At 35.8% G+C, this 17,254-nt stretch overlaps 1 protein-coding gene across 3 annotated transcripts; it reads left to right on the forward strand.

The window, feature by feature from the left end:
* Positions 1-643: 643 nt before the first annotated feature.
* Positions 644-15,881, forward strand: LOC128986595 (uncharacterized). 3 transcript variants are annotated; one of them, XM_054407036.1, is made up of 2 exons: positions 644-713; positions 14,450-15,881. In XM_054407036.1, the coding sequence occupies exon 2, from the start codon at positions 14,456-14,458 to the stop codon at positions 14,780-14,782; it is 327 nt and encodes a 108-aa protein (XP_054263011.1). In that variant the 5' UTR covers positions 644-713; positions 14,450-14,455; the 3' UTR covers positions 14,783-15,881. The 3 variants fall into 3 exon arrangements, with proteins under 3 accessions (XP_054263011.1, XP_054263014.1, XP_054263012.1); XM_054407039.1 differs by lacking the exon at positions 644-713 and adding an exon at positions 7,013-7,059; XM_054407037.1 differs by lacking the exon at positions 644-713 and adding an exon at positions 9,808-9,903.
* The last annotated feature ends 1,373 nt before the right edge of the window (positions 15,882-17,254 follow it).

The following is a 17,254-nucleotide window of genomic DNA, read 5'->3' on the forward strand; positions in this document are numbered from 1 at the left end:
GGGGAGCATTGGAATGTTGTTTGATTACAATAAAAGTACCTATGTAAATTGGTTGGGTAAATATTTTCATCTAATTGGTTAGTTAGTTCATTTCTTTTAGTTCTGAGGGTCAGGGTGTCGAATATAAGGCAATGCTATATCATTCAAGTTTCCATCAATACAATTACTATTTTGCTCAAATCAAACCCTTTTGTAATCGGTCATTAACCATGTGTAAAAACCCTTTGTGCAAGCACAATAGTTTCAGCAAGTTTCTGTAGAAATAAGAGAGTAAATTATTGAATACCTAATTCTATCACCCACACCCACCTATAAGAAGATTGCACATTGCCGCAATGATTTGTCTTAGTAAACAAACTGAACAGAGTTGACTTACAATCTAAAAATGCAACCGTGTCTCTTGAGAGTTTAACACAATGCGTTCAGCTTTCGAAGGCGTCCTGCAACTGCAAGGGATAAGGGAAACACGATGTATTCGATATATTATAGATATGTTATGAGGGAGGCGTTAATATAGATTTAAATCGTAAAACAAATTTGACCAGTGTGATTGGGAAGGCATGCGGGCAACAATGACAGTGACAGTTGAACAGCTGATTAGTTAAGGGGGGGGGGAGAGTGGCCACGCCACACTAGCGTCACACCAGTCACCACTCACCACGCCACTGCACCACTCGCCACCCGCCACTCACTAGCCGACACCACGATCACAGGTGAGAACTGAACTGTCACTCTTTTGTATACAATAGTGTAGTAGTAGATTGCCGGTTCAGGTTACATGGATCTTAGCGTAACCAAAGTACGCCACTCGACTCATTACTTCTACTTTTTACGCTTTTATTCTGAATTTTATCTTTTGAAACCAAATAAAAATTGTGTAAACAATGCGTAAACAGCTTTACTGTAGTTGATATAATTACTGGAATAGATATTGATATTTTACAGCTTTTCTCTTTCGCCTGAAATGCAATTGTTGGTGCCGTGTGGCATTTGGCATCACAGGTTAACTAAAGAGACGAATTTTGGTAAACATTGTGGTTGCGTAAATTTATAAGATAAATTAGCTTATAACATTAGTTGTGATAAAGAATTGCCATGTCTTTTTAGATGGATTCCGTGTCATTAGAAAACGTCGTATTTTGTGGTTTACTTGCTTTATAAGTACGTTAAACATGTGATAAGTAGACTCTTAAACAATACTGTAATGCCGAAAATTATCAGTGCACTATAGTTTATTAGTTTGTGTTATTACATTTTAATGCCATTGAAACAGTTGAAACCACCTACTCCACATTTTGTTTCTGAATTGAATATGAGGATTAATTAATTAATCCCTGTAACACTTTCAAGGTTTTTTTTAGCTTTTTTAGGTTACAAAATGACAATGGCTGATTTAAATACCTATTTTTGTTTCTCAATGCCATAATATGCTTACAATCTCACGTTATGCGGTTTCTCTAGAACCTGTGTTACCATATTGAACCGTAGTGTTACTGTTGCAATATAAACAAGCCGCAAGTGGTGTATTATTGTATTGTCGAATGACAGATAATTCGCATCTGTTGTGGACTGTGGACCGGAACTTGTCAATAAATGATTTGCGAATATAAATCGCGGGTGATATTAAGTAATTAATGACTGCTAGGACGAGTTGTTTGTTACTGGGGGGCCTTGGTTAGCCTATGTGAGTATTCCATAGTTACACAATAATATTGAATAATCACTCGTACTTGCATAGTGATAAGGAAAACGTGTCAAGGGATGAACAAACAAACATTGTTGTTTTCTACCTCGGAAGTGACACGGCAATTAACTCGCCTAATGATGTCCAACTTTTAGTCCTTAAATTGTACAAATAAGAAGTCGTTACTTTTACTGTAGGCTAGTTATCAAGTTTGCCGCGTTTAGGCCGATGACTCTATTCAAGGTTAACCGTTACTTGAAGGTTAAAAGTCACAGTTTTTACAAAAGAGGCAACACAATGAATTGCTGAACTGTGATTTAATCATGATTGTAAGACATGTTTTTAATTCCTAAACCAACCACTAATTAATTTTAAATGTTAAGAAGTTAGTCAAAGTATCTTCAAAAGAAAATATTAATTTAAATGGTATTTGTTGTTGTTGTTTGTCTGCGCCATTGACAGTTTTAGGTTTATTTGTCTTTGTTTAGTCAAGGAACGGCCCAACCCCTGATCTGGTTACCGAACGGCAACCATTCCCATTTTTAGTAGAAAGCATCATTTAACTGATAGTCCAATGGCAAATGACACCTGTCTAAGACAAAATTAATGGTAAGTGAGCAAGACTCACACGTCATGCGTCGTCCAGGTAAAGGGGGCCCTCCCCCGAGAGAAATTGAAATTTTAAGGTCTAAAACACAGGTTTTGTGCATTTTTGCGCCTCTTTAAAACATTAAACTGTTGTCTCTCAATTTGATTTATTATTGATTGACTTGATAGGTTGAAGGACCTCTTTGTTGTACCTTAAACCACTATTATGTTCAGCTTTTTTGTCACTTAACAATGCTTTTTACACTTATATTGCAAGTAGTCTCAGAATAAATAGCTAATGCTGGACTGGACGTATGCCGGACCTAAGATACATTTACTGCCATATCTCATGAGAGGAAGAAATCAAACAACAGAACATAGTGAACCAATAACTACAGGGTTCAATAATGGCTTACACCATCAAATACCCAACCATTTTCAACTTTTACACTTGTCAAAGATAGTTGGGGCCGTTGGGGGTGGCTCCCCCCCACACCCCTTGATAAACGCCCCTGACCCTTCACCCTGTACAATCTGCTATCCCTGGAGTGTGTGTGGCGGGTATCGCGGTAACGGTGCTGCATAGCTTTCACACACATACCACATACCTCCGACACGCCAATCATTCCGTCCCGCCGTAAACAATCCCATAACACAACAAATTTAATGTTGTTATTGTTCGTGTACACGTAGAAAGTGTGTCTAATTGATCGATTTTGAATTGAGTGAACGTCAGCAAATTTTATACGTTTTATACTGTCAATCTCCAGGGTTTATGTGAAGGGTTCTCTGTTGTTTAGCTCCAACTATTCTCTTTGCAGATTTATAAAACTCATTTATTTCCACTCTTACAACTATTTCCGAATATCATTTCGAATATGGAAGCCAGTAAATGCTGTAAGAGGATTCTCTCCACCGTTTTTTACATCCCAATTTAGTTTGCTGCATACAATAATACCGTAGTTCAAATATACTTCTTATAGGTATGTAGAGCTAAGTCAGTAAAGGTTTCAAAATCAAGTTCGTTGTTGGGTAGATTTGTTTATGCATCTTATTATTTTACATAATTTGATACCACTTAAAGATGTTCAAGTCACTGGTTCCATATGTATCTCTCTTTATGTGCGTTGCTTTCAGGTGAACTTAGACCTCTCTTTGTTACATGTATTTATACTTGTAGTTTTTGGGTTCCTGCTTGAAACGGAATATGTTTGCTGTTAAAGAAGTTATTTTTGCATTAGTTTTTACACTTCAAGGTATTTCTTGAGTGATACGATTCCCGCCAGAGAATTTAAGTAGTGCAATATTTTATTCGTTTTGTACGAGCAAATGCAAGGGTTTTTATTCTTACTTAAGTTTTTTTGTCATATTTTTCGTTTAATATTATTGTAAGTCCGGTGCTTTTTTTAATTTAGATATTTAAAAAAAGTTTGGGCTCAAAGGTTGGTAAAAATTTTAAATTGTGTTTTTTATCATAAATTTTAAAGCACACAAATATTTTTTTGGGGAAAAATAACAATAGGTTCTTAAAAACAAGAATCTGCAGTCAGTTTACTAAAACGATATAATCACACAGATTCAAAAGGCCTGCAAGTGCTCTTCATAGCGATGTTCTATGCAATGGTATAGTAACATTGGCGTTAAGCAACATCATACTGAGAAATCCGAGCTGAGGTAGAGCGACATACTGTATAAGTTGGGTACTGCAGAAATAATTTAAAACGGTGATGAATAAGAAATCAAAAAACAAAATTGAAGACGCCAGAAAGATTGACCGATGCGCCTGGGTACTCGTACAGCCCATCGTCTCTTGGTACGTTTATTAATTGTTTCTTGTGCTTGGACTTGACAGTAATCACTTAACGTGATCGCGTTGCTGCGTGCTATCGCGGGAGAATGGTGAATCAAAGCCGTGATAAAGGACAGTGCGGGGTCACAGGTTATCTGTTATCAGCTGTTATCACCTCGCGTTCCTGGTCATTGTCAGTGACGTCATCGATCACGTGTCCACTGTGCCAGAACAATAGGTCGGAGAAGTACGGTAGTTCCCCTAGCTATGCGTTTGTATAATGTGTATTATTTTCGGTTGGACGTTTAACCTGAAATTTGTAGGATAACCCAACCTACCGGATTGTGAACCTGTTGACATTGGTCGTCGGACTTTTAAACGATCCTGACTGTAAAACCAGTTGGTCTAGTCAGTAAGACATGTATACACTTTAGTAACACCAATAACACCATATTCATAAGCTAATCATTCTTGTCTTAAAATTCCACGCCATTTGGTCGACATACTTTTGAAAAATAAACACCTGAAACCTTAAATTCTGGGCACAGATACTAGAAAAAACAGGCCATGCTGCAGCACGGGCAGCGCAACCCTACGTCACAGTGGTGGATAGTTGTACTAAACTCTTACCATTAAAATCTTACAAACAACCAGCTTGTTTATTTACCTAACCAGCTTGTTTATGGGAATGTTGATGGCAATGAATGTATCAATGAAATTTATCCATTAGTGTGACGTCATGGATCCTGCAGCATGGCCTGTTTCACAGATGCAATTTGTTATCCATTACTGCCATTTAATTGTTTGTTTGGGCTTAACTAATAACTAAATATTATAGATTATGCAACCTAAAAAAATACGATTCATTTGTTATCTACTGCTTGTCCGGTTGTATTTTAACCTGTAAAAGCGTACTATAAAGTAGGAGAGTAATAGCCCACATTGACACAGTAGTAATTGAAATAAACTACACGACTTTAATATTTTACAATAGATTGTGAAGTCTGCTGCTGCTCGCAATAGCCAAAGTCAATGATGGTCATGAGCGAGTGGCATTCCACACATATCAAGTAGGCATGCCACTGAGATGACCGCCGTGACGCTGCGGCCAGGCAAGGCTAGCAATGCTAATCTTTGTTTGGCAACTCGCTACAGCTGTGACAGGTTGCGAAATCGACAGTTTATGTTGACATGTAAGAAACGCCGTCATGGCGAACATCTTTAAAAACAAAAATAGCTACTTCCTGGGGAACTTTGCCGATCTGTCTTATTTATTATTTTATTTTTATCTAGTGTTTGTATACTCCATTGCCATTATCCGCTCATTTGAAAGAGTACGGTCCAAATCTTGGTCTTGTTTCCCTCTTACCTTTTGTTAGACAAGCCTTATCAACATAATATTACGTACATAGATCAAACCATAGATAAAACAAACGTACTGTACCTCCTTATATGTTTATCCTCAGCCGAAAACAAAATTTTCAAGTTGACCCTCTCAGGTGTTTTTAACTTATTCCAACATGATTTCAATCAAATAAGTCGTACAAGTCATAGAATCTACTCTTTAGCCAATGAGACATTTATTCGACATCGCTTTAATCTAAACATTATTAACTTCGTTTTAACACACAAGAAAACATGCTTCAAAAGTTACAATTGGATGAGAAGTCTACTTTCACTATTAAACACACATAGAGGCAACATATATGTGCGTAATTTAACACTTTAAACAAACAAGTTTAAAGTCAATGGTACGTATTTCTAATACAAAGACTTTGTATTTTAACACGAGTAAAAACTACTGAGGATGTTTCTGACTGGATGTGAACGAATAACACTCTATTTGATTTGTTCTATTCCTGTGTTTTATAATTATTACAACTAGTGTAGATGCACACTGTGTGTGGCGAACAATTGATTAGCATTCGTTGATCAGACCTGAGTTGCGTGAATCATACAACCACTTGCATTAAGCGATCTCATTGTATGTTGATCCTGTCGCTAGTGTGACCTCGATATACCAATGAAACTATATCACTAGATTGAAAACTCAGCCTGCACACACCATCAGCAATGATACCATTGGGATCTATGAAGCTTACGCTAATTCATCTAACTAGAGTGCAGTTTTACAAATTTTGAGCATTTAGCATTGTTTAATGAGTAATAAGTGTAAAAACAATAATGACTATTGCGTTAGTTACAAAACAAGGTTAATCATTCAATGAATAAAATATTTACCATACCGGACGTTATCGGAGTTATTTTACCATTTTAACTGGTTTATCTTCTTTTGGAATAATCTTAAAATAGCATACTTTAGAGAAATTGGTCGTGGGGTTACTGATTCCTTGACATGCGGCGGATGACAGTTGTCTCAGCCTTATCAATTACATAAAGTTGTCAATATAATCTCTCTTCGGAATGTTAGGTGTAGTGGAATATACTCGTAGTGAAGCTGGTTTTTATTCTTGAACTGTTACGGACCTCGTTCATATAGATTACTCATTACTAACAATAATGATTTTAATCGTTTTATATTTACAGGCTAACGGCGGTTAACTAAGCATTTCTTCGAGTACATTCCCAAAGGACTGTAGCACATACTATACGCCATTGTTATTGCCCGCCTGAGTTTATTTACATTGCTACTAACAGTTATTGTTACAACTTAAGACCATTAAGTGGACTTTGCATCCATTGTGTACTCAAATATTACATTGTCAACGAGGCCTACCAAGTACCAATGACCGGAGTCCGGCAACTTACTTATATTTTCTCTACCCACAATCTGTGTTGCATACGGGTGTTTCAACGTGGAATACTCGGAAAGCACATAAATATTGCCTACTGTAATGTGGCTTACGTTGTTGGTGTCATCAACAGGTAATTACTCGCCTACGGTTGTCAGGCCACGTACACGTACAACCACAGTCTGATCTAGTTACCAACGTAACACTTGTGCTACAGTGTGACAGAGCTTGTTCGAACAGCCAGTGTATGTATTACTTTAATATTATATACTGACAACACTTATGAACTATTGCGTAACCACCTGTGTGTATTAGAGTACTGACAAACACCACATTCCACACACTTGGACCACACGAAACTTCTCGGAAGTTACTGAAACATCCCAATAAAACATATAAGTTTCACAAACTTATTACTGAATTGAAAACCTTCTCCCTCTCATGAAATTTAATTGAAGTCATAACTTACTTGAAATAGTAACCAATAAATGTAGACCTACGCGCATGCTTCGCAACCGGGAGAGGACACTAACTTAATCTGATCGGTATTTCTTCAAATATACTGTCTTAAATATTCCCAAACCCACTGTTATTTTTCGAGGAAAAAATAGGTAAATCTTCGTTTTATATTGTCTGTAGTTTCATACAGTCAATTTAATCCTTGTTGTAGACGGCTTTTATGAAATTTCGTAAAATTCCGTAAACCATGAGGAATTTCTTTTTGTTCCCATGTACACCAAACAATGTTATGTCCAAGTTAAAACGCCCACTGGGGCATATCATTGGGGATGTTATGGACATGAAAAGGTCCATCCGATGATCTACCATTCTACCTTTAAGACATTTCTTCACATTCCAGTAGCTCAAAAGAGAAGTAATACTGCACACTTCTAACCCTTATTATAATTTGCTCAATATATTGGTTTAGATTTAAATACATGTGGATTAAACCCTAATAGTTCATTCAGGTACATAAATTATGTTAGTATAAGCGCGAGTTGTTTAACTAAATGTGACGTAATTGCTAAACCTGGTCATGATTACATGTACTGCCGGATCATGCACAACAAATGCCATCAAAAGCATTAATGTTGATGCAATCGTTAATGTGAACATACTGTGCATGTTTAACATCAAGCCAAATATTCTATTTGCATTAGATAATCGATAATCTCTTATACACGTTCATAATTACGTGATTGTTATGGCCTTGGTTTTACATTTTACCTAACCACTGTGTTTTAATCCATTCTATATATATTGCATAGCACCATTGACTATACACCATAAATGGACTGTGGTACTCGTCAATGATAACACGCACGCTGTCATCGTATTCGTAGCAATAGAGTGTAAACAGCTGAAAAATTGTATTTCAACAACAATATCACTACAATTATGGAATATAACTTGATGAATAGGCCTAAACTTATTAATACTGACGTTTTATAAAAATTCGCGTTTGTTCAAGGAAGTACACACCTCACAGTCCTACTCTGCGGTACTTTGCTGTACAGTACAGTACTTGGTTTTGTGGTATTACGGTACTTTTTCTACATATACACCTGTTATGTTTGAGGCAGGATTGAACCAATCTGTTAAAGTTAAGAAACGAATTGTTGCGTAGGTAAATTGGGTTTGCAAAACAATGTTAAAAACAAATTCGGTGGCAGTAACGTTTAGGCTATTATGTGCAGCTTTTCCCGTGCTTTGCAACGAGAATAGGCCTACTTTTAAAACGAAGTTGTATAAAACCTACCGTTGATTATTAAACCTTAACCGTAGCACTAGGTTTTACACAATTATTGCTGGTTTAATTTAGTTTTGTAATAGATTACATAGTTGATAGCTCCATAGAAAAGTATGTGTAAGAATCGTCCAACGCACTCGATTGGTCGTGTTCAACAACCTGAATTTGCGTACACCAAATTAACCCGTTCTATCTATATATGAAGGACAAAGTGTGTACAGTGTCTCTCCCATTAAACAAAGGGAAAGGATAGCCGCTGCAGTATTAATAAACCCACTACCGACTATTTGGAGAGCTTTGTCAGAACTTAAATATTGGATTGACTTATTAGTCCAGTCAAGAAAAGTTTTGACCTCAGAAAAATTCCAAAAGTTTTAAAACTTTGCACAATTATTTCTAGGTACCTAGGGAAGATTATACCAAAAGTCCCTATAAATATTAAGTGAGCTCCTAGCGGCAATTAGCGAAACAGGGCATCTTTTTGGTTTTGCTAAAATCTTGAGAACCGTCGTCGGAGTAAAATGTGACTATATACCAAATGAAAGATCATCAAATTTTTCAACAAAAATGATATTTACACTTTAATTTTATTCCTACTGGTTACCGAGTTATAGGGCGCTAAAATATGTTTTTTACTGTCATGGTGCAAACAATAAAGTAGGTATTTCGTTGAGAAAAAAACTACATAGGTACCTAGAAATATGTGTGTAAAGTTTTAAAACTTTCGGATTTTTTTGGAGGTTGGGTCAAATATATTTTGACTGAACTATATTGTTTGTGAACCAAACTTCAGATATTCAATTTTTCAAATACACGAAAAAATTTGATAATACATACGCACTTTTTCAAATCGCAAGTTCCATTCTCATTCTAATTAAAATAGCCGTATGTGATGAACAAAGTGGTTTATTTCTTTTAGACTCATCCTTTGTTCAAATGAATAGTTGTAACACAGTATCAGATAGCAGATATATCAGCCCGTGACCCCTGGTGGATGAAGTTGTCGATTACCAGGTGACCACTATATTCACTCCACCACCCATCCCATTTACCAATTCATATATTGAATATGTTGATATGTTGAATAATCTGTTGTTATTTTGTATAGTTTTAGTTACGTTACATGGTAGTGTTGAACAGTTGTAACACAGTATCAGATAAGAGATATGAGGTCCAGTGGTAGTGGATGCAGTTATCAGATTGTTATGCAGCTTATCAGTGATCAGTGAACGCGTCAATAGAACAATGTAACACTTCCTCTCATGTAGCTGTGGCTGGTACAGTACTGTACTGTCCCTGTGTAGCATTCACTTGTATATACAGTAGGTCTACTTAACAGGTGAGATGTAACCCTATATAAGTGCGACGTTGACGTTTGTACGATTTATTATATACATTGGTTGATTTGATGCCAGCGGAGAGTCGAAGTCGTCGTATGATTCCTTTAAATCGTATTGTAAAGCATGATTAGTTTAATAAAGCTTGTCCACAAAATCGTTTCTTAAATTGATGAAAGAATTTTAGAATTTTTTGACAGAAAACCATACTGTAAACAGCGTCTCCAGGTTATAGTAGTACGTTTTCTGTGCTCCAGGTCTGAGCATCTTCGGTGTAACAGTTACCTGATTTGTCATTGTCAAGTAAACTGTCAAATTGTCAGTAAATGCTATTATTTTAAAAGCTGATATCAAAAAGTGTCATGATACGTTAATAAATGTAAATACATTCTTAAATTTATGGAAATAAATTAATGGTATATATTAAAAGTAGCTAAACTTGTAAATTTCGCTATCCATCGGATAGTCATATACAAATTACTATTTAAACTTTCAAACCAACAGGAATGCATTAAGGAATATTACTCCACAATAAGACTTAAACAACACTTTTACGAGGCACTAGCTCGGGGTAGTTTTCTCACATTACTTCAGGCTCGGCTTGAGGTTGTGAAATCATCACTTGGACAAAATCCATTGATGATTGACGCTCCTTGAATACACTTGTTAAAACGTATAAATTCATTTGCAATCATAACAGTAAAAAGATTTAGGTACGGTATCTTTTCATTATATTGCCTCGTAAACCACATTCTAGCGTCATTTTCTCCTAGGGTTACAGCCAACTGATGCCAAATTACAATCTTACTCGTATATCGGTATATCCCGGTAGCAAGCCTTGCTAAAGGCCGTGAGTTCGTTCAGTAATGTTATCTGATTGTTGATCTGGTGCTCGCGGCGAGGTGTCCAGGCCTCCAGTGATCGGTGTCTGGTGACTGGTGACCTTGCACTGCTTATCATGTTATCACTAGATACCGCCTCCGCCACTGCGACATCCGCCATCAGATACTGGTAATGTCCTAAACAGCCCACGAAAACAGCAACTCACTCAAACCAGATATTAGTTTTAACACGGTGATATACAATTTTTTCGTAATTTTTATCGATATCCCTTTTATTTGTAGGTTGTGCTCGATTCCATGTCTTGCTCAACACGATATATGCCCATGATTAACCAAAATATACGAAAAATCAGAGGTCTTATGGTCAAACCCAATTAAACACAATAAAATGTCACCAATGTCCAGCCCTTTTCACCGCCAACTAAATCAATTTCAATAATCACTACGTAGTAAACCTACTTACTACGCATCGCGCTGGACTGGAGACTATGAGGTAGGCGTTGGCCTTGGTATCACTTATCACCTACTCTGACCTTGGCAGGTTTGGCGGTACGAAGACCTTGAGAGTTTGGCTAGATTGATTTTTATCATTGCTATATTTCTTATTGTTCCTTATTCCTGGTGAACGCACATCATAGTTATAGTTGGATTAAGTTAACTCTTTGTTCGCGAATTTAAAGCGTTATTTTGATAGCTTCAATCGGTGAATTTTTGAACTCGTGTTGATTTTCTTTATTATTACTATTAATATATTACCCACCGTATCGAGAATCCACATTGTACTTTTTATGTGATATGAATCATAAGTGTATCCATATCCAAATTACCAAAAATGTGAGTACTTTGTCAATATCCAAAGTGCCAGTCTCGGTCCAAGACCTGATTGACGTCACTACTGTCTACTTATCAGCTGCCACTGTCTCTGATAACAGATAACAGATAGCCCCTGTCCTGCCTGTCACACGTTAATCTCCCTTCCCTCCTCCACTCTGTCTTAGGCGTTCTACCTGGGACTGATAGCAAACTTTGAACTTTGATACTCTGTCCTTACCAAACTTTGCTGGAAGCTTTTATTAGCTTAAAACAAACATTAATTTCATTGATACCAGATCAGGCAGGACCTGAAGATAGTGACTGTTGGACTGTTGGCTGTACAGTGTACACAGTAATCATGCTCTGTTAGACAACTGGCGCTGGCCGATGTCATGCTAGTGGTTATGTGTAATATGGTGACCTGGGCTGACTCCATTGTTGACTGTTTACTTACTCTGTTTACTTTCTCACAACACTGGTGACTGGTTGACAGTTAACAGTTGATCTTGGCAAATCTCGAGTCTCAACCATTACGTATGACAAGGGATTTCCAGATACTTTTAAATAACAAATTTATAAATTGAATGAGGATATGGTATTTTGGTATAGGCTTGTGACACTTCTTACGAATAGAGTAAAATACCCCCACCGCAGCAAACCTGTAGACTAAGCGAATTTCCACTTGTCTGATTACATTTTTACTAAAATATTTCCATAAATAAGACATATTTATTCCCAATTTAAATAGCATTAGATTTAACGAGTGATTAGGTAAGCTACTACGGGGAAGGTAAAAAGTATTTTTGACCAAACATCAGTAGTGTAGCATGAAATTAATAAATTCGCCAAATTTTATTAAAATCTATCCATAAACAAGTTAACTACAACCGTTTTCATTTTCTCCATAAAAATAACATGGGAATTTTAAATGGCACTTTTTGAATTTTGTTCGTGACCGTTAGGCATACAACAATGCTTCAATATACTAAATTATTTATTTTTTTAAGCTCTACAAAATTGTTTGAAAAGATATTCCAAAATTTCATGTTTTTAGGGTCAAAACCCATTTTTTTATTTAAATTTTTAAATTTAAATTTAAAATTAATTTTTTTTATCATACCTCTGTGGAAGACTACAATTTGTTAATTTAGGAAAACATAGGTCAAATTTTAAGGAGGTCCTTGCTAAGGTTCCTCAAGGGTCGGTGCTGGGTCCGGTTTTATTTATTCTCTATATTAATGATTTGCCAAACTCTATACCTTACAAAACAATTTTATATGCTGACGACACAACCTTCAGCTGACAACTTTCACTCTGCAAACCAAAGTATAGAAAACACCATTGAATTGGATACGCTGTGGTTTGAAAGTAATTTTCTTGAAATAAATCATGATAAAACAGAAAAAAATTGTTTTACTTTGCGTAATCTTGAAGCAGACAATGCAGTTTCTGTTAAACTACTTGGAATATCCATAGACTCTAAACTCACTTGGGAAATACATACCAATAATATAATTTCAAAATTGTCAAGAGTATGTTGTTTGATAAGAAAACTTAAAAATTGTGTTTCTAAACCAACACTTCTAATTGTTTACCACAGTTTATTTCACTCACACTTGCTGTATGGCAATATACTGTGGGGTAATAGCTCAGGAGCTCACCGGGTCTTTACATGGCAAAAGAAGGCTCTCAGAATTATGTTTGAAATTCCAGATAGGGTTAGTTGCAAAGCATTTTTTGCTCAAAATAATAATTTATAACAATTTACTTTCGGTTAAAGAGAATCTAAATAAATTTGTTCCTTGCAACTCAATCCATGGGTATATCACCAGACAATCAAAAGATTTATATATTCCTCAAGCCAGGCTAACAAAATGTATCAAAAGTTATAAATATTTGCAAATAAAACTATTTAATAAACTTGCAATATATTTTAGAAATCAGGAAAGTATTCATTTGTGTAGGTCAAAATTATCAGATTGGCTTACAAGTCGTGCTTTTTATTCAGTCAAGGAGTTTTTGCAGAATGTAGATTTTTCAACTCTTAAATGTGAGGCCAAGCAGTCTTGATGATTCTTTGTTCTTGTTATGGTCTTTGCCCTGTTAATTTCAAAGTTTTTTTATTATTACTGATGCTTTATCCTTTTAAGATTCTTTTAACTTTATTTTTACATTTTCTGTAGCCTATTTAATATTTTATTTAACATATGTAACAAAACATGTTGACATTGTCTATTGTAATGTTTATATTACCAAATGACAATAAAGATTTATTATTATTATTATTACCCCCTAAAACCCCCGTTCCCATGGTTCGATCATGCTGGTTCGCGAACTCGTTCAAATAAATGTACGGTTACACGTTTATACCAAATTTCATCAAAACCGGATCATTTTTGTTTGAGTTATCGTGCTAACGGTACACATATATATATGAATTTGAGCGGATGGTGTTTTTGGCCTCTAGGGACCTCAAAAGGAAAAAGTAAATCGGTTCTGGGTCCAGGTCTTACCATGAGACCTACGGTAATACCTTATTCCCTATATGGGAAACTTCGACCAAAGCTACTACAACTCATTACTGTACTTGAATCTGCAACCAAACACCAAAACACCGATGTTTGTTGTTTATGGATTTCTTGATGGCCAATTAATTGAATTCAACCTCTAGTGATTTACTTATTGAAAGCAGTTTGCAATTTTATTTCCATGGTGTGAGACTAAAAAAAGTCACTCTTAAAAATCACGCTGCCATAAACATATTGTTCACCACACAAATTAGTCTAAAAAATCTGTTTATTGTTAAAATCTTAATTTATTTTACAAATTATAGTTACAGCCAAATTGTTACTATGGTATATTATACATTATTTACATTAATATACTTTTACAGGCTGATATGACTGGAGAAGTATTAAACGAGCTGCGAGGCCCGACATGGATCCTGGACCGTCGCAACAGTGGCAAGCTGTTCTGGCGGAGGGACTCAACTTCGGAGAAGAACAGAGTCAAGTTCCGCTGTGATGTGGAGGTGATGGAGTACGTGAAGCTGGAGCCTGAGCCTCCGCAGTACGAGGACTGGAGCTCGGACGAGGAGGACGACGAGAGGTTCGGCTGGCGTCTGCGGCCCTGGGACCAGGAGATCCCGCCTCCTAGCGGCTTCTGGGGCGGAGTGTGTATGGTAGTGATAGCAGCGGTGGTCACCTACCAGTGGCTGGTTGTATGACACAGGCCACACGATAGGTTGAGACAAGCAACGACATATTGCCGCACGTCCGGGCCGGCTACCTGGAGGAACCAAAGCGAGATGCTTCAAATAGGTTTATTACTTGAGTAGTTATTTTAAAATTGATTTAAAGCTACAAGTTCTTTATTGTGTTTCAAAATTTAGTAATTTAATATAATCAGGCCTTTTTATGAATATTTTTTAGAAACGGTGCAATCATTTATTAGCAACAAAATTTTGCTAAACAATATTTTCAATATTCTATCCAGTTTTGATATGGTGCAAAGTATCTGTTTTGATAATTCATCAATGCAATATTCGTGACCATATAAATATCCATAGTGAAATGACAAGTTCATTATAAAAAGTTAAAACAATATACCTATTTATTCTTCTTTGCTACCGTAACACACTGTACTTGAAAATGTTCAAGTACTACAAGTGGGCATCCTAAATCTCAGAGTTTAGTGAAGAATAACATGCCATTACCAACTTAAGGAAGTTGGTAATGGCATAAAATATACTATTAAGCTTCAAAAACATAAAAGAATGTTGCTTTTCTTTTATTTAAAAGGTTAAATAAAAGAAAAGCAATATATTTTATGTTTTTGAAGCTTAATTGTATATTTTGTACCTAGGTCCGAAAAATAAGATTTTGCCGGCTCGAGATAGTTTTAGGAAACGATTGAGAGCTGCAAAACCATTTCAGTCCGTGGTACAATCGCTATTTTTCACCACACTATATCCTATTACCACTATTCACCACAATAATAATGCACACTACAACTGGATAGTCAACACAACTACATGACTATGTGAAAAAATAATTTGAGGAATCAGCAAAAATTATAATAAATAATAATAATAATAAAAGTTGCTAGGCAGCGGTGAATATAAAACAATGTTATTGCAATGCTATGGATACTGATTGTGTATTAAATATGCATTCATATTTTAAGAAAGTAAGCGGGCAGCTGATTTTGCGGTCTAGGGATGTAAAAACCTACTCGGTCCCCAAATGATAATGACAGCTGGCATGGCCAGCAAAACCTAGCTTTCAGCACAGAAAACGTACTACTATAACCCAGAATGCCAACCGCATGGTAAAAAGCATTAAGTGTTTTGAGAGAGCTTTGCCTGTCAATCCGTAGGCAGCGCCACCAGCGTTGCTATGCTATTGCATGGCAACGCTGGTGGCGCTGCCTACGGATTGACAGGCAAAGCTCTCTCAAACCGCTTAATGCTTTTTACCATGCGGTTGGCATTCTGGGTTATAGTAGTACGTTTTCTGTGCTTTCAGCCACGAATACCTAATACCTTGATTTGCCCTGTATGTAAAACAGGTAAAAACATCATAGTGTGGTGAAAAATATTATTTGTGAGTTTGAGTTACCACACATGGTTACTGTGTCCTCACCTGAAATGTTTTGCTTGAGTTGTTATCCAATGTAATTTCTCCTCTTTTGCTAGATTTATTTCTTCCATATTGGATGATTACTTTTTTTATCATTTAGTGTTACAATTTAATCTCCTTACCTCAATCAGAAATTTCAGGCTTTGTTGTAGAATAGTTTGTAATCACAGTAATAACAATGTGATATTTCGACAAGGAACATTCCATATTTATTTGTAAATATAGTTTAGTAATAAGTATTTTTACAATGTGTACAGTTTAGTTTTTAAGAAAGACAATAAAATTGTTTGATATTATTTCAAGATGTTTTCTACTCCAAAATCCACCACTTCTATCCCAAATATAAGACCCAATCAGGCACACCCAATGGGCACAGATAAGAAAAGAGATTCTTTATTTGTCTAGTATATCGGTTTCATTTTTAAACCAAATTTTTCCAATTGCAGTTAAGCATTTCCATGTGATCTATGACCTTTTTTGATAACAACAAGTTGCATAAGAAAAAATTTATTTATCAAAAGCAGAGAATTATAGAATCATAGCTTGCAAATAGATACGAGGTGTGAGTGATTGCACAAAACTGGCAAAGAACCAGCACATTTTCATGAGCAATAAATTTTAATCCTAAGTACATTTATAGATAGTAACATCATTTTAGGATATCCCTTGTGGAACCCTGCAGACTTAACTTTTTGTAGATATCTCATTTATTTCTAGCCAAACAGGTTCAAAAGGAAATTCACATTTAGATGATGACATAAACATGATAAATAATATTGTTACATTAGTTTTTATAGTTTCTATCTTAGTTCTAACTGTGGATAAAAGTAAACTAGCCTACATGAAAAATGTTCTTTATTTTAACACTGACATAACCAGTGTTTTGGCAACGAGATCAAAAGGTATTATATTTCAATCAGTTAGTTAATTTCATGTTTCAATCAATTACATTTACTTATTCAAATAGAAGATCTTATCAAGACAATAGTAGCACATAATGAAAAAGTTCTAAATGCTGTTTTGAACCGAGAATGACTAAAAAAAGGTAACTTTATGAT

Source organism: Macrosteles quadrilineatus, unplaced genomic scaffold (genome assembly GCF_028750875.1).
Source record: "Macrosteles quadrilineatus isolate MER2022 unplaced genomic scaffold, UCM_ALF_1.0 Scaffold_2__2_contigs__length_208266976, whole genome shotgun sequence".
Classification (NCBI taxonomy): domain Eukaryota; kingdom Metazoa; phylum Arthropoda; class Insecta; order Hemiptera; family Cicadellidae; genus Macrosteles; species Macrosteles quadrilineatus.